The sequence below is a fragment of the Mixophyes fleayi genome, chromosome 5, assembly GCF_038048845.1.
Source record: "Mixophyes fleayi isolate aMixFle1 chromosome 5, aMixFle1.hap1, whole genome shotgun sequence".
In the NCBI taxonomy this organism is placed as follows: Eukaryota; Metazoa; Chordata; class Amphibia; order Anura; family Limnodynastidae; genus Mixophyes; species Mixophyes fleayi.
The window spans coordinates 93,369,928-93,389,556 of record NC_134406.1 but is presented as its reverse complement, the minus strand read 5'-3'; the positions used below and the strand labels follow the sequence as shown (position 1 = coordinate 93,389,556).

Genomic DNA, 19,629 nt, shown 5'->3' with positions numbered 1-19,629 from the left:
GGAGGGGGATGTGGGGTGATGAGGCACAGGTAGGGAGATGTATGGTGATGAGAAACAGGGAGGGGGATGTGGGGTGATGTGGCACAGGGAGAGGAATGTGTGGTCATGAGGCACAGGGAGGAGGATGTATGGTGATGTGGCACAGGTAGGGGGATGTATGGTGATGTGCCACAGGGAGGGGGTTGTGTGGTGATGAGGCACAGGGGGGGGGGGGGGGGGTGGTGTGGTAATATATTGTATGATCTGTGTTATGGTCTGTGTTTACTTATTGCTTGGCTTTCAATATTTCATGGACCTATACATTTTCCTAACAGGCCTAAACATTCCAACGACAAGAAACCAGCAGCAGGTTGTGAAAGCTGCAATAACCGGTAGAAGAAAACACAAACCACCAACAACTTTAGCTTTCCTGATTTTCTTTCCTAACCTCTTATCTCCCAAATTTGGTTGGATATAACCACCACCAGGTTCCCTAGTAAGGTGAATGGGTTAAATAAAAAAAATGATAGTCAACAGGAACAATAGCTACAATACATTATAACAGATTTTCTGTTTACATTTTTACTTTATGTTTTACACTTCAAGAGCACAGAATGTCAGTTACTACAGAGCTTCCTTGCTTGCTGCATCTTCCACCTTAAGAGATCACTATGGCAGCTCACAGTCAGTAACAGAAAGCGATTGTAGAACTGTAAGTCACAGAATATTACCTTATCATTATATCCAAATGCATAAAGATGTCTTTTATATGGGGGTTTAAAATACATACTTTAGTTTTTAGTCCTGCTGTAATTATAAAACAGCACGTCATATAAAAACTGCTTTGAACAATTTAAATCCAGTAGTGCTAAATTTGCCTTCACAGAGCTCTCTCCTTTAATCTATTTTAAGGTTAATGCAGATTCACCCTTTATTTAGCTCATTTTAAGAATAGTAATTATATGTTGGGCTAAATACTATGTACATGCCGAAAGACTTCAAAAATCCAGTGTTGACTGCAAGACAAACAGTATATTTTAATGTTTCATGTACCAAATAACATACAATAAAATAATACTAATTTACATTCTATTTACAATTGTAAAAAAATTCTATATCAAAGTATATACTCAGGGATGGTTGTATATCGGCTTTTGGTGCATTGCCTTGAAAAGAACGCAGGATCAGCGCCTTTTAAATTAGTGATCTATTGATCATTATGATAAGCCCTGGTTATGTGCTCACAGCAATTTTTACAAATGCTGAACCGATTACGGACATAATAGCTGACTACAGTATTTGTCCCTGCTTGTCAAAATTGCATTAAGTATAGTTACAGTGCTTGTCATAGTGATTAATGAATGAAAAGTGCTATATGTATTTTGGCTGTGCTATTATATGTTGTATTACACACAACAGTAACAATATACAGTAGTAAGGGGATGGTGCTCCCCACAGTGACCATACAACCCATAGAATGTGCCCGAGAAACCCAGACAGAAACCAGACAGAAAAAAGCTTAGACCATTCCCAGACTCAAACTTTGTAAAGAGTGATGTTCAGAAGTTAATTTAGTTGCAGTTTCACAGTTTGCATATTATTGTTTATTAGATATTTGTATGCTGTCTTTATTTAATGCAAACATTTATATTATTTATTAGAGATGTTCACTGACCTCCGTGTTTTGGTTTTGGCAACACCGCTCTCTCGTGTTTTAGTTTTGATTTTGGATCCAGATTTTTTTCTAAAATACCTTTTTTTTTTTTGCTAAAATCACATAATTTGGCTCTTTTTTTTATCCCTACATTATTATTAACCTCAATAACATTAATTTCCAATCATTTCCAGTCAATTTTTTTTCAAGTGATGAGAACACTACTACTCCTCCTGTTTCTGTGTGAGCAAAGACACTGAGCAATGTCCCTGGAGACTGGAGAGTGACAAGAACACTGCTACCCCTGTTTCTGTGTGAGCAATGGCGCTGGATCTCCTGGGGAGGGAAGTACTTATGGACAACGCATTGATGATGCTTTGCCTCGATTCAGATCCGAGAATGCGCACAAGTAACGTTCCTGCTCGTGAGCCTAAGTTCAGATGGGCTCGGTTTTCAGAAAACAGAGCCTGAGCATCTCTATTATTTATACCTTATATATTTATTTTGTTTTTTACACATACTTTTTTTTTTATAGTTTATCATTTTTATTTAATATAATGTAGCATTTTTATCTTATTTTAACAGGATACATTCATAACTTTTTTCTTGGTTAAAAACACTCTACAGTAATTTATATGCTAGCTATAATTTAATGTTATCGCTGTGCACAGGGCATGAGAAAAGTTAGGGGCTTGTCACTGCATGCCTTTTGTCTGACGCAGACTGGTGAGGAGCAGGGCAAGCGGGGTACAGGTTGGTGAGGTGGGGGAATATAGGGCTATGTATGGGCAATAGATGGGTTATATAGTGCAGAAATAAAGGACTGTGTATAATTTTTTACAGAGGCAGCATTGATGATTGTTTATTGCAATAAAAATGAAACATACTTGAAATGTACGTAGATTATTATTATTTATTCTTATTCAAAGGGGGTGAAGCTGGCGGTTGGACATGAGGACAAGATGCATATCATTACACCCTGCCTACAGTTTAGTGCGCAGAAAATAGAATTTGTTCACCTTTTTTTTTAAGGACTCAATCACTGACCCCCACAAACTTATTGATCACACTGCCATATGGCATCTGCCGCCGTCCTCATGTTGACACCATGATGGTGTGGTCACAGACAGTTGTGCTTGCGTGGTGCTCTGACTGGGCCGGCAATATCAACTGCAGGCATTTGGTGCAGAGTCTACCTAACCTACACATGCATTCAAAGGCGGAACTAGTGAGCTATGGGCACTGGTGCAGGGAAGCGGGGAGGAGGGAACAAGGGCCCACAGTTGCAGCGGGCCCCATTATCTCCATAGGCCCCAATGATACTTTGACAACTACATGCATTCATTTGAAAATTAAGTTTTAGTAGCAGTAGATCCCACAAGTTGTCCTGGGACCCCCACAAATCTTAATTCAGCCCTGGACCACGGATACATTATTAAAACAATTAATAATTATCACTGCAGCGAAGAAGTTGTGTTTAAATCCAACCACAGGGTATTTACTAAAATGAAAAAATGACAAACCATGTCAACTGGGTAACATAAGCAAGGGTGGAGGTCTTGAAGAGAAACAAAAAAACAATTCCAAATGCGGACACACACAATTAATTGCACCACTTCCAACCTAAGCTGGCTCAGCTTTACATGACTGTGAAAAGAACAGCCGGATAACTAAGCTTTGCCAAAAACTGATGAGAATAATAACACTGGTGTTACGATTGCCAAAACAGATTAAAACCAACTCCCATGCAGCAGGGGAAGCTTCCTCAAATTAAAAAACAGCAGTCTCACCAGCAATCACAATGTCACATACCTCACTTGGGCTGGATGATGGCTTTTCAGAGACTATGCACTTCCACGATCCTTTGACTCCTTTCCACTTGCGGATATTAGGCAGAGATGGTTGGTTTAACTCCGAGCAGAACTGGAAATATAAACAAAAATGGTTTTATGGTTTTTGTGTATCAACGCCCTTACTAGAAACTAAAGAGAAATGATAATCATATAAGACTTTAACTTACATGGAGCATGGAGGAACCTATAACAATATGCCTTACAGTGTTTAGTTAACATCTGTACATATTGGTCGTCAAACATAGTAAATTTGCTGGTCATATACCAAACTGACCCAATATTACCACATGGGTTACAAGTGAATGTGTTGCTAGAACAAATCTAATTGAAATCAATTGGATTATTTACTGGCATCCATAAAAATTCTATTAGCCATTGACTACGCTTGTGTGTGTGTTTTTGGTTGGCCAGAGTACATACGGCCCTCAATAATTCAGTGGTAGTGCCTGACAGTCAAACAAATCTGTTTAATTTAAAGAAAACCGTAGATGGGTTTGTGTGGTATCTTCAGTTGCAGTATAATGATGTATTCCAGTATATAAGTTGTATTTGTCATTTGTGGCTATGTAGTCAGGAATGGGATTAACTATTCAGCTACCTGAGGAGGCAGCTAAAATTGTACCTTTCTATTTCCTATCACAGATGTTGTAAACTAGTACTAGTGCAGAGAATACGATAACAGACAAACAATGCAGATTTAATTATTACTATTACAGTTTTAAACCATATAGAAAACCATGAAGTCTTTTGCATCAAGATTTTTTTTTTTTTAAATGTATTAAATGTGCATTTTAATGCCTCTGAAACCTTCTATCTCAGATGGTGGTCTTAAAGGTATATTTATCAATAGAGCATTGATCACAGCAATAAGGTTGCTTTTTTTTACTGCTGCAATAATCAGTTATTGTCACAATTTAACAAGGGAATATTGCCGGGCCAGCTGAGCGATGCTGCCTCTGTGATAACTTACCACTGCGCTGGGCCAGTCTTTGCAGATGCTCAGTGGAACTGAAGGCCCAGCAGAAAGCCTAATTATTTGCATGTAATGCTGCGAGCATGGATAGGCTTGGATTCATGCAGGTAGGAGGGGCTGTGATCCCAGCTGTGCAAAGCAGCGGCACACCAACCTAAAGGGACATCGAGCTGAGATAGTGCCTAACTTTACCAAAGTGCTATGTGCCCCCAACTCCAATCTTCTTCCTAAAAACATCCCTGAATTTTCCACATTATGTATGCAGTGTCCAGTACCAGAATTGTTTGTCTATGTCTAGAAGAGTCGGCATATAAGTGCATCTCTATTATTTAGTCATCTCTATATTTTTTGAAAATTTTACTTTTTATTAGATCTGTTATTTAAACATAAAACCGAGATGAAGGGGGTGGAGAGAGCACATTTAAAGGGAGTTTGTGTTTTTTACTGTGCCAGGAGCGTCTGCCAACCCCGAAAGACATTCTTTGCCACTGTCCCGGACCTTAAAGGAGACTCCCTGGTGTGGAAGCCATTCTTCCGCATTCAGCCCACTTCCTAGTAAAGTAGGTGAGATGGGAACCGCCATGGCGCGAGTCGTAACGAGTTGCGTCATTTTAGCCCTACCCCTGCAATGTAATGGCACCATCGTGGCACTGCGTCACGGGGGTAGGGCAAAAATGATGTGATTCACAGAGCAATGCCCTCTCTGCAGTTGCAGCTCACCTCCTTTCTGGGATCTCCTGGAGGGGACAAAAAAAATTGTTGGCAAGTAAGGGAACTAAGAGCAGATTTATTTTACATAGGTGTTTCCAAAGTCTGAAGTGGGTGTGCACCTTAAAATGCAAAGACAAATAGGGTCCACGGTATTTTTAGTTTATAAATGTCCCTTTATGTTTCAGACATACAGCAAACATGTTTCATAATAACGTTATACATATCTAATGACAATGGTACACGCGCAAGTGTGCCTAGATTTCTGTCTCTTTCCACTTGCACATTTCCATCCTCCTTTAAACATGCGCTCATCTCACCAATTATAAATAAACCATCTCTCGATCCAGCCTCTCTCTCCAACTACCGCTCTATTTCTCTTCTCCCCCTTTGCCTCTAAACTACTTGAGCGATTAGAGCACAAACGCCTGTCTCTCTTTCTCTCCTCTCACTCCATTCTCAACTCTCTCTGTAATCAGGCTTCTGCCCCAACATTCCACTGAAACTGCTCTCTCAAAAGTGATCAATAATCTACATACTGCAAAGTCTAAGAGTCATTTCTCCATTCTCATTCTCCTGGACCTCCCTGTTGGTTTTGACACTGCTGATTACCCTCTTCTCCTACACACCCTTCACTCCATTGGCCTCCGTGACACAGTACTTTCCTGGTTCACTTCCTACCTATTGAACCGCTTCTTTAGCGTTTCTACCTCTGGCACATCATCCCCTCTGCTCCCACTATCTGTTGGGGTTCCACAAGGCTCTGTATCTCTTCCACTGACCTCTCCCCTTCTGTACTATCTCGAGTAACCAACTGTCTTTCAACTGTCTCCACATGGATGTCCCAACGCTACCTAAAGCTCAACATATTCAAAATAGAGGTTATTATCTTCCCTTCTGCCAGAGTCACCACCTCCCCTCAAATATCCCTCACTGTCACCACAATTTCCTCAGTCTCCCAAGTCAGACTCTCTCACAGTTCTGTTGATTCCACCTTAAAAACATTGCCAAAATACGTCCTTTGTTTACTCAGCATGCTACCAAAACTCTTATCCATTCTCTCATCATCTCCCATCATCTCCGATCTTGAAAATTTGCAACCTCCTGCTATCTGACATTCCCGACACCCATATATCCACACTTCAATCCATTCTAAATGCTGCTGTAAGACAGATCTTCCTCTCTTATCGCTCCACATCTCTTGCACCACTTTGCAAATCCCTACACTGGCTCCCTGTGTCCTGCTGAATCAAATTAAAATTACTCACCCTTACCTACAAAGCTCTCAATAACACTACCCCTGCATACATCTCAAATCTCATGTCAAAATATGCTCCCTCCCGCCCACTTAGACCTACCTCTGACCTGCGCCTTGTCTTCACTCTGGTAACCACCTCTCACTCCCGCCTACAAGACTTTTATTGTGTTGTTCCCCATTTATGGAATTCCCTACCATGCCCAATCAGGCTTTCAGACAGCCTTCAAATCTTTAGATATTCTCTAAAAACCCATCTCTTTTTTTAAAGTGTACCTTATCCCTGATGATACTATTCACACTACTACACCCTCACAGCTGTGCCTATCTCCACATTAAGCCACATTTGCTCCTCGTGTTTCAGCTGTGACCTCTTCCACATAGGGAGGAATTAAATTCCCCCCGAATTAGCGTGTCGTGAAAACTATTACCGTTATTACAGTAGTTCTATACCAGCTATCTGCTCTCAGCTCAGTGCATTATTACCGTAATAACATTAATAATGCGCAGGCCGCATTACTTTTACCCATTGTGCGGCCAATTGAATCCCCCCCTTAGAATGTAAGCTCTCTAATGAGCAGGGTCCTTCATACCCTTTGTTTTCATGTTATAAGACACACCTTTATTTAGGAAAAACCACGTAATTATGTGGTGCGTATTGAGTGTGCTTTGGAAATGAGGCCCATGTTTATGAGAAGAATGCAAAACAAACACATTTATATAAACCAATGAAATTGTTTGTCTTTACATTTTTTTTCCTTATCCTGGAAGACAACAGTGATTAAAAATGAATGGGCTCAATAAAAGGAACTTGGACGTTCTTCCTTGCTTGTGTATTTATCTATTGATTGTACAGTGTAACACCGAGGAATTACACGATACTTACAAATGGCAAACTAAAATGTAATCTAAGACCCAAGCAAACAAAGCGAGGTAGGGCTATGTGCACTGCTGCCTGGGTTGTCTTGTGTTCATGTCCCTGCTGGAAAAACATTGTGTCATCAAAACATCCAGCACATGAATCATTTGGATAAATGAAAGTTTGATATTACACAGTAATAATATACCCCTCAAAAATGGCACATGCAACCCTCTTCATTATTATTTTTTTTATTTTGGATCCTAAAAATATTTGAATTTGAATTTACATAAAGTTAATCAGTTTTCTGTCCAAAATAAACCTACAGCGATCTCCTTCCTTATTATTATTGTTTATTTATATAGCACCAATCATATTACACTGCACTGTACAGACAATATGTAGACATTCGCATCACTCTCTGCCCCATTGGAGCTTACCTCCTAATTTCAGTACCACACACGTATGCAGATTAGGGTCCATTTTTGTCTACCTACCAGTATGTTTTTGGACTGTGGGAAACCCACACAAACATGGGAAGAACATACAAATTCCACACATATAGGACCCTGGTTGGAATCAAACTCATGATCCCAGCGATGAGACAACAATGCTAACCACTGTGCCCCCATGCTCCCCTACTTCACATTAGTGCATACTTGCCAACTCTCCCGGAATGTCCGGGAGACTCCCAAAATTCGGGTCGGTCTCACGGACTCCCGGTAGAGCTGGCAAGTCTCCTGCATCCCGCAACGGCCTTCCCAAAATGGCACGATTCACAGTGAATTGCGTCATTTTAGCCCCGGCCCCCACGGCAAAATTAACATGACATAAAAAGTAGCCATTTTTACCCCGTGGACATATATTTTTATATTTAATGCCTTTGCTGTTAAGATGTTTGTTACTAGAGGTCACCTTGCAGCCCTCTGACTTGCTATACAGGGTTTACAGTAATGGTGACCTATGGCATAAATACTGAATGACAGATTCAATCCAAAGTGACTTTGCAATGTAAAAGAATACATAGATTTTAAACTGGATTCATCTGTCTCTAAAACATATATTGCTTAAAAATAAACCGTTTTTCATGAAACAAGCAATAAAAGAGTATCAGTCATGTGTGACCTTGTTATATATAACACTGGTCAACACTCATTTTATTGTCAATCATAATAGAGTCATTTTAGGGTAACTTTGTGGTACTGATTCCGAATATGGCAGTTTGGCTCTAATTTTTGAGATAACTGGTACCCTATTGAAAAACATAAAAATGCAAAAAATGTAATGGTCAGGCAAAGCCTACTTACAAATTGCATTGACATTATCTCAAATCATACTAAAGTAAACACATGAAATACATGATATCCTTTTATTTGGTATAATAACAGATAGACATAGTAAGCTGTATGAAATCCGGGCAATGGAAATGGCGATGCTATAGCATTTTTCACAGCATTGCCTGGAGACTGCTGGCTGATTCATGGATGCTCGGGAAGAGTGTGAACATCCTAAATAAGGCTGTGTCTTATAACAGAATATATATTTAATATATAAACAAACTAATGAACATCATTTCTATTTATGTGGCATGGTCACCCCTAAAATAAAACATGTATTTGCATGATTTCTTCATTACTCTTACAAAACAAAACTCTAAATTTTATCTTGAGACTTTTCTCTAAGTAATAAAAACACATCCCAACCTCTAATAAAAGAATTGTGATGAGAGCCAGAAAGCAACACGCCTGAGTTTCAAGGGCAACACTTACATTACATTCCCTTCACAAGCAATGTGTACTACAATAGATCTTGTGATTTTCCTTAAAGTCAGGAAGACCTCCGTACAATCTGAATTCTCGCTCAGGGATCAGCTTTTCACTTATGAAAAAATAGCTTAGCCAATAATAAAATGCCTGCCAACAATACATAGACCTAAAATTAGACTAAATATTACTTTTAGACACGGGAACGTGTTCTCATGTCTGTTTCCTACAGCAGGGGGTTCTATTGTGTTGTCGCAGCATCTTAGGTAGAGAAATGTAGGTCAAAGGTAAATCAAAGCAACCAAATAGACAGAAGGGAGAAGGTAGGAGAAATAACTGTCAGGGAGGCACCCATTTGCTGGGCATGCTGATATACAGATGCATAATTGCTTTGGCTTTCCATGCACCCATTACTACTACATTTTCAAAAGCAGAAACATGGGTCAACCTGTGTGTTGAGAACTTAGTAGAGTGTTGGACAGCTCTTAAAGGGTTCTTTTTAAATTATTTTAATACAGAGAAAAACATACCAATTACCATATTACAGTGCACGGTACTCCCAGACACTTCCACTTTAGACATTCCGAGCCTGAATCATCAAGGAACATAAATGCTGATATCTGGCGTATTTTGCATAAAATTGCACTGTGCACACCCAGAACTGAAGTATACGCCAGAGAACGCAGCAACGTCCAATTCATCTTCAAACGAAAAGGACCCTTACTACAGCCTACGATTTCATAGGCATAAGAGAGGAGAAGGGGTGTCTGCACATAATCAATGTACAGTAAAGGCGCTTCAAGCTCAAGCATACGCACTAGTGTCTGATTCAAGCTTTGGGCGTCTCTAAGGTACATGTTTTTCTGCCATATCACTTGCACCAGCTACAGGTCTGGTGAAAGTGCCGATTACTAGTGATTACGGCTGTGTATGCATGCTAGAACATATGTTTGTAACTGTAAAAACGCATTTTATTTTATGTGGATAAAAAAAATTTAAAAAGTTTTTTCTATTTTTTCATGTTTTGTCATTAATGACAATATTTTTAATAGGCAACATTAATTATATTTTTTTTATGTGCGTTCTTTTGGGACTTCATATTCCGCATATGTATTGGACATATCCTGCAGTGTATTGTCTGTTAGAGCATACCTAGACCCGTATTCATCAAGAGACGTATATTTACATCCACTCCTTGATGTATACGGACATGAGTATATCCGATGTACATGCTTTTTTACAAAATGCACATAATCCGCTTATCGGTTTACATCTTTTACCTTTATAGACTTACACCTACAAGAGTTAACTTACCACCACAAAATAAAGACACAGAGACTTGTTTTGGCGAAATGAAAGGACAGAAATTTATTGAAAGATAAATATATTGAGAAGAGGTGGCAAATATAAGCAGACCAATCAGCCCCCAGGCCACACCCGTAAATTGTAATCTCTGTTCCAATTATTTGGACATGTCTAGACATTAAATGCCACTGTACCCCCTTTGGCTTATTAGCTGAGGCCCGCCCACCTAAGCGGAGCCCCATAGCTCCGAAGGATTATTCTCACTAATTGCCCAATCCCTTTAGGTGAGAGTGCCTACCTCACCTTGAATGTGACCAAATTGGCCACTGATTGGGCTGCTTACCGCCACTGCAAAACCTATTTATGAAAATTAACTTGACAAACAAATACGCAACCTAAAGCTACCAAAAAAGAGGGCCTGGGTGGGCGGGGAAACTCTCCAGACGGCAAGAGGAAGTTAACTGCTCTTCCTATATCTATAATCCTTCCCAGATATAATGTTCCCCCCTTTGCTCACCACTGATTGGCTGACTCTTGTCCCATTCCACCCAGCTAAATTAACTCTTGCTATACCAAATACTTTTTCTCTAACATGCACCCTCAGCATTTACGTTACTTCGGACTAATTCCAGCCCTCTGTTATCCGTATGTTTGTTTTGCGTTCCTTGATGATTTAGGCCCCCTATTTCAAGGCTTTTTATCCTTGCATGGGCTCTAAGTTGCCACATAGTAAGACAGCCAAGGTATGTGTCAAAGTACTTTTAAATTATCTAGCTTAACAATATTTTTGTCCCTGTAAAAACAACTGCAAGTATAGCTTAAAAAAGAATTACTGAGCTGAAGAGAAGGCCGCAGCACTGGCATTGTAAACATTACATAACTCTAAACTGAGATGTCATAATCATCATACATCTTAAAATAAGCTCATGTAAAATGCATGCATCCCATCCGATCTGTCACTTAATCTTTAAAAGAAAAGATTAGGAAGGTAAATCTTATTACATATTCAAGTGACTCAACAAGATCCTATTTTTCCCTCCTGAAACAGAGCCTTGAGAACAGCTTCTTGCAAGCATACAAACAATGGTTGGCTGGAGATACGGAGGTCACCCTCTCTTGGCAAGCTTTGTTTCACTGGGGCCTCAGCCAAAAGGTATGTTTAGTTTTCACCCAGAGCAGCTGTGAAATCCAAACCTCCACCGAGCCTGACAATAGATCTTAGGAGAGCTGACAGAATTAACCTTAAAAACAACAAGCCCTGGATTGTTCATTTATTGTGATGTTGACTATTATGATCGTTTTACTGAATTCAGCATTAAATCTTTAGTGTGGTAAAAAAAAAAAAAAACACCTTGACAAATGGTTCACACTAAGCTGCTTAAATTAGTACAAATAAAAGTATTTAAAGTTACATGCCACTTTTGCATTTTGCTAATTTCAAAATTAACAGTTTACATGTCTGTGAAGCAATATATATATATATATATATATATATATATATATATATATATATATATATATATATATATATATATATATATAAAGGAATGTGGCAAATACATGTTTTAGGATATGTTTGAATACCAAAAATATTTTTGCAAAAGATTCTGCCGAATAACTGAATTCTGGATTCAAAGCCTATTTTGCACACTAATTGGCAACCTATGTCTCTCTACTTTGTTGAGTTACAGTTGGGGCAATTATTTTATCATTATTTTATCATTTTTTACCTGTATTTTTTTTTTAAGATTTTATTTTTGCAAAGGTCAATAGTAAGTATCATTCAATGACTAAATTTGTTACACAAAGCATACGAACATACAGGTAATAAAAAAAAGCCTCAATTAGCAACAAAAAATAAAGGTACAGACTTTGACCCGATTTTACAATAAAGAAAGAAAGGAGAAACAACAAAGAAGGAAGATAGATGAAAAATAATGTAAAGGGGGGGAGGGGTGTCAAGCCGCTCCAAGGTGAAAGGATAGAAGCAGTGGAGTAGAAGATTAAAAAGAGGAGGTGGGAGTTGGGAAAGGTGAGGTAGTGGGTGGAGGGAAGTATCCAGGTTGATTGATGTTGAAGAGTCAAGAGGCGAAAGGAATTTGAATTTGGAATTACGAGGTCTACGGTGCTCACACTTTGTTAAATGATTTAGAAGTGTTGTGGATGATACATGTCATATATTCCATTTTATATGTGCACCATATTCTGCTGATAATCGACTGCCGTTTTGGTGCTAGGGGCTGCTTCCAATCAGTGACGATTTGACACAGGGCCGCAGAAACTATGTGACTGAACATCTTCATTTGATGTTTGGTAGCAGATGGAATTCCAAGAGGGAGGAGGAAAAACCTGGGAGAGTAGGGGATGTCAATTTGCAGTAGTTGTGACAAAGTACATACATAGTGGTGTGAGCGGCATTTCCAGTACGTTTAAGGGGAAGGGGTTGGAGGGTGGTCTAATGCTGTTTAAAAAAAAAGCTATACCCCTTGCATACTTATCACTTCCATATTCTGCTGCATGGCGGCACTCACATCGGAAGCCATTCTCCTGTCGGTTTGACCCTTCCTACTGGCAATTTGGACACACATGCAACATGAGGCCACTTTCAGTATATTTTCCAGGGGCACCTAAAATTAACAAACCGCCCCTGTATTGATTCATATTAGGAGCTCTGCATAACACTGGCCTGTATAAGAGGGTAGCACAAAAGAAGCCTTTACCCAAAATGAATCATGTAAAAATGGTAAACAAAAAGTAGGAGAGTGACCCAGTTGCAATGTGGGAGAATGTTTTGTGGTCATGTGTACAGGATAGAGCTTTTTATATGTGTAGCGCAATTTTAACACCATACCTACAAAGTATGGTGGTGGCAGCATTATGCTATGGGGTTGGTTTTCATCTATGGAGATTAACTATCTAGTTAATATAGAAGGAAGAATGAATGTTGACAATGAGAGGATCCTGCAATAGAACCTGTTTCATTCTGCTACAAAAATTTGAAGTTTGAGTCTCATATTTCTGCAAAACAATAATCTCAAACACAGGAGTGGTTGAAGGACTGAAAAAGTGAATATCTTGAAATGACCCAGTCAAAGCCCTGATCTCAAACAAATTGAGAATACATGGCACTATTTGAAAATTGAGGAACACAAGCGTCATCCAACTAATCTGAACAGCCTGGAGCAAATGTGCCTGGAAGAATGGGCCACAATTCTTCCTGAATAGCGTGAAAATCTGGTACATACTTAACCCCAAATACTTAAATGTTATTGCTTCAAAAAAATGACAAAGTACAAAGTGTCCACAAATAATACTTATGCAAACAGAATACAGTTTTTTTTTCTTAAGTTGTTTTTTGTAACCTAAAACAATGTCACATTAAAAAAAAAAACTTTCAGTTTCAGAGAACACAATTTCAGTGTAGGATTTGTATTACAGCTGGATAATATTAGATTTGTAATCAGTAATCAAGAAGCATTATGATTTGGAGCACGTTGCAAATTCCATTTTTGAAACATTTCTCATTCTCTGTTGTTGCAGATAATGTTATTTTCAGTATTCTGAAGTTTTTCTAAAAATTCTTATTACTGTGTCAAATTTCATCTCTATTTCCATTAAACTAATTTACTTTACATATCTGAAACATACACAGATGAAGCACAATTTGTTTGGAAAAGTGGCACGATTAAGTTTTGACCAAGTTGTGGCAGATGCATCCAATCACTTAATATTAATACCACTGAAGTGTGGTGGGGTTAGATTTGAATGTTATGATCGAAGAGCCATAAAACAGAGTTTTTATTGAGTTCCTTGTATGTTATCCATACAAGTTGTGTTTCATTTGTACTGCCCTTTATGTTATAGATATATGGAAACAAAAGCTTACACACTATTGGGCAGCACGGTGGCTAAGTAGTTAGCACTTCTGCCTTACAGCACTAGGGTCATGAGTTCAATTCCTGTCCATGGCCTTATCTGTGAGTAGTTTGTATCCCCGTGTTTGCGTGGGTTTCGTCCGGGTGCTCCGGTTTCCTCCCACACTCCAAAATCATACTGGTAGGTTAATTGGCTGCTATCAAATTGACCCTAGTCTGTACGTCTGTGTGTGTCTGTGTTAGGGAATTTAGACTGTAAGCCCCAATGGGGCAGGGACTGATGTGAGTGAGTTCTCTGTACAGGGCTGCGGAATTAGTAGCGCTATATAAATAAATGTTGTTGACGACAATGATGATATTGTAAAAGTCCCCCCTTTTAAACATAGTGTACCTTATCTTTACTGACTTTATGGCAGTGTGAGATTTCTGTATGAAATTTTAATATAGCTAAACAATACAGACACCAAACTATGAAATTAAATTTGAGATATCAAAAGATAGAGTGAGGCCTCTTACAGAGTCTCAAATGCTTCTGAAGTTATGTCACAGCTCACATCACCGCCCTCCAATGATACCAATATACTTTACAGTTGATTACTGCAATATATGTAGAGAATATTCAATTAATACTAGTGCATGTAAAAACTTCTGTACACAATATCTGTATAGATGGTAAATGTTGATGTCAGCACTTTAAATCAGTGAATTTTTATGTCTTCACTTTAGTGTTCATTAGCCAGACATGTGTATTATAAGGAATAATGCACCCTTACAATAAATTATTATGGATATAAGAAGTCACATCAGATTTAATCAGAGAACATCTTGGTGACTTCTAAAATGGGAATAATATACACCATAAAGTAAAATTTAAGGGTATCAGAAGTCAGAGAGAGTCTGAGACCACATATAAGGCAGTAGTCTGCTCAGAACTCTCAGAACTCTGAGACCGCTTCTAATATCTTTTTTTATTTTACAGTGTGGTGTATATATTGAAGTCATCTGTTTTGTAGAACCTCTTCTCAGGCAGCACTAGCGAGAGCAGAGATGAGGATGTCACCTCACCTCCTGGCCACCAACATGCATCTTCTCAACTCCTTCTCACTCCAGTTACCGTCCTCTCCCTTCAGGAGAGTGCTTGGTATGGTGCGAGGAGTATGGGCAGCAGAGGGAGCATACTTGCTCTCACTCTCCTGAGTCTACTACTCTCACACTGTCAGTCACCGTACTCGATGCTAGAGTGAGCAACTAATGATCTCAGTGAGAGAAAACGTGTGGGAAATGCAGTGTTGGAGGTTAGGAGTTAAGGTGAGAACCTCATGTCTGCTGCCTCTAGACTGGTGCTTCCTGAGTAGAGGTTCTCAATTTGCCTCGTCAGAGGAACGACCCCGTTTCAACTCTATATTGTAAATACATATATGTTCCCAGGTGAAACTTTCTTGTACAAGCAAATAGAAAAAGATATTACCTTTTCCAGTGCATCTTTATCTGACAGCTCCTGAACAGCTATGAGCTTGATGCTGAAGATGAAAGAAAATGTATATAAATAAGAGCACAGATACAGTGACTAGTAAGGCCCCAGTTACAATTGAGATTTTTAGTCTCTGATATTAATGAATCGCCCCCAAATTAAAAAAATCTGGACGTCTCTTCATCTGAACACTCTTAGTTTCCCCCCAGCATGCATCACTACATAGGCTAACAGAGTACATCCTGACCAGAAAATCTCTTGCTCTAGCAATTAACTTCTTGACCTACTATACTCTATGGAGATGATTAATCACTGCAACAAGAGTTTTTCTCTATGCGAAGAGATTAACAACTGCGTTATTGAACACGTTAATCAAGCTACTTAAGAAATCCCCTGTGTAATTTACCTCATAAAAAATAATATGCTCTAAAGGGGGATATCAGTGTTTAGGTATTACTCGCTCCTGATCAAGAAAGTAAAAATCTCAGGTGTAGCTAGCCCTAAAAGTTTAATAAGTTAATATAACAGTAATTATTGCATTCTCTAACAGACCTTTGTGCACAATATTATTGCATACAGACTTTATTTCCAAACAAAACCTCAGTTGAACTGTATATAGCAAGTCAAAATGTAAACATTATGTAAACATTGGTGGTGTCATCTGTATGAAACACACTAAAAGCAATATTATCACCAAATACAGTATATAAATACTTTCCTTGCAACAGCTGCTCCATTCAGTCTTAGTGCAGAAATATGCGTCTGTATTGTAGTGCTAGCTGTACAGAATTCTCTTCATTTCCAGTCATTTAATAATAAAACTAATATGTGCTTACAGTGTTGAGCTCCCATAATTATGAAATGGAAAAGCAGGACATATAAAAAAAAAAAAAAAAAAAAATGCAGCACTATAAAACTCACTAGTGCCCAGAAGATACAATAAAAATAGTCTCTTACAGTCACCAACTAATAAAGTACAGTATTTATTAATAATCATAAAACATACATCACTAAAATGAAATGTAAATACAACCCTGTTATTTAGTAACTATTGTCACATATGTTCTTTAACTTAATGCACAATCTGCTAGAAAAATATCTAAAGAAAGTCTGCAAGAAACTGCAATATGAACAAAAAGATGGAATGTCCTTACTTGTTTGAATTCATATACTGTGGGCCCACAGTTATTTCTTAATCTGCAAGGAGAATAGTATATTCCTTATCATACTTGCCAACTCTCCTGGAAAGTCCGGGAGACTCCCAAAATTCGGGTCTGTCTTCCGGACTCCCGCGAGAGATGGCATTTCTCCTGCATTCCGCAATTCCTGTGTTAAAATGACGCGACAAAACATCATTTTACTTGTGGGGGCGGGGCCAAAATGACGCGATTCGAGGCATCCTGCCCCCTCCCGCCCATTAATTACACCCATCTCCCGGACGTCGCCTACTGAAAGTAGGCAAGTATGTTCCTTATTTAATGATATTTGTTGTAAGGATAACAATCCAGGTATTTAAATCCACAGAAAGGATTCTTGTGATTATACATGTGTGTAAATCACACTAGTAACAGATAATGATAGCCTCTGTTGGCTGACACAATAAATCTTACAGGTCGCTGTGAAAACCAGGACAATCTGAAATGTGCAAAGGCCATAAAATCTACCCCATACTTCCTTTCAGGTCCCATATAAGGCAAAGTAGTTAGAGGAACATATCCCCACTTATCCTGTTAATTTGGATGCTTCAGGTGTGTGAATTATGGGAAAATAAGAATTATCACTTATTTTTGGGATGAAAAGAGGGAATGTTTTGGGCAAGCAGGGTTACTATTGACACTATTACAGTGGAACAAAGGAAGCTATTCTATTTCATGTAATATTTGCATGAACATTCTTAGCCAGTGCAATTTACGAAAGGCAATATAGCCAGAACATGTTTAACATAAAAACAAGAAAACACGCCTCCACAATGGATGGAGATTCTACTGTGCTATGAGCTGGAGTGAGCCTAACAATTCTGCTGCCTGAATCAAACCTCATTGCCTGCAAGAAACCTGCTACCTGACACTTCTGCCTCATTTTAAATCCAACCCTAACTGCAAAGTCACCCAAAATAATAGGTGTTGTTTATTTTGAAGAGCTGAGTTTTGAAAACACGGGAACATAAACATTGGTGGTGGGGGTGAAGGAAGCTGGATTTTAAAATAAGAGCAAGCTTGTTTTGACCTATTGTGTATTAGACTGGTCTGGGAGGCTTGGGGGCACTATGATCATATTAGCCTAGTGCGGCCTGAACCCTCAAACAGACCCTGCAGTATTTTAGGAGTAAAAATGTTTCCACCATTTATTTTTATTAATTTTAAAATGAGTCTCCTAATTGGCAAATGTAGTTACTGGCTGGATTTACAGGGGTGTTGTCAAAAATTGTGTAGTGGGTGTGCAGCTTGATATGTGCTGGTCTGTATTGCAGGTCTGCACATTGTGTGATTGGACAATGACCCTTATTGGGTTTATGGACTAAATAAAACACCAAAGTATGTAGTTTTAAGTTATAGTGAAACAATCAGTCTATTACTACAGTTACACCCCAATTTTCCCGAAAAGGTATGGAAATGAAACACCTTCAATTATGAGTAACTTATTTACCCAGGAATAATATTTCCACTCTTCCACTACACGTGTAAAGTTTTGTAAGGTGGCAACATACACATAACCAAGTAGGACATCATGTCCCAGTAATACTGACCTATCGTGTCAACAAATCTGTGAATCGTCACAACACATATGTATCGCTACCTACTGAGTTTGCAGTAAAAACAACCTATAAAACGTACTCTTGCTGAATTTGGCATACAATGATCTAGAAGTAACTTTATACTTGCATAATGTCATTGTTTACATAGACAATCTAAAAATAGTCAGTGTAACAACAAAGTGAATAGGGAATGCTGTTCCCCTATCACACCATAGTGATTCCACCGTCAAAGTGCTAGACATGAAAATGCAGACTTGGAATAAAATAATATAATAATTACAAAATATAATAATATTATTGCATGTTAAAATTGGATAATACAAAAGGGTCTAAGCTGATTATAGTCCCAGCGATTCATAGACTTCAGTTTCAGAATTTCAGATGTTATGTCATCTTCACAGTACAACTAAATAGTAGTAGTAGTTGTGGTGATCACCATTACACATTTGTTTAATATTTAATGGTTCAATGAGTGCGTTGTTCCTTTATTTTGTTTACATTCTAAAAAGAAAATTAAATTATTTTAAAAAAAAACATTGTAAAGAAGATAAAACAGACAAAAAACCTTAACACTAATGTGGATGCTATTACCAACAAACCCAGTTAAGCTTTCATTTTTAAAGCAATAGATTGTTTCATGTCAAAGGTTTTCTTACACCAGTTTCTGTTCACTATTATTCACTTCACCGTTGCAGTTTTGCACGTGTCAACATAATGGTGTATACAAAGCAAAATGGATAGCACACACTACTCCAGGCCGGACGCATGAGGAAGCACTTCCACTCCCCAATATCCAGATAACCAAAAGAGATATTTGCAGACCGATCTCGAAACATTTAATCAAAAACATTTTTTGCATTCAAGAAAAACTCGTATGCGAAGGTCTCTTTTTAATTTCTAAACATGATTGCAAGGGTAACTTATTAGAGTGCAAAACATGCTGCAGTGGTTATGCCATTTGCACCTAATATTTACATAAATGTACCTGTTACTTGTGAGGCAGCATATGTGATCTGTATGTCAAGATGGTGGCGTCTGTGGGAGTGTAAAATTTAGCTTCATCTGATAGGAGCTGGCAAGATTAGGGGTAAGTGCAGGATAGGCGCCTAGTTATGGATCAACCTGAAGAATCCAGATTTCGTTTGACAGAAAGTTTGGAGAAGGCACTTTTAGGGGGGG

At 38.5% G+C, this 19,629-nt stretch overlaps 1 protein-coding gene across 1 annotated transcript in view; it reads right to left on the bottom strand.

Annotated features, from left to right (window-relative positions):
• EEPD1 (endonuclease/exonuclease/phosphatase family domain containing 1) overlaps positions 1–19,629 on the bottom strand; it is a 105,814-nt gene that overhangs the window by 33,576 nt on the left and 52,609 nt on the right. The window contains exons 2-3 of the mRNA XM_075212554.1: positions 15,693–15,744; positions 3,446–3,556 (exon numbers count right to left, since the gene is read on the bottom strand). Coding sequence (XP_075068655.1) covers positions 3,446–3,556; positions 15,693–15,744 — 163 coding nt within the window. The remainder of the gene's footprint in view (positions 1–3,445; positions 3,557–15,692; positions 15,745–19,629) is intronic.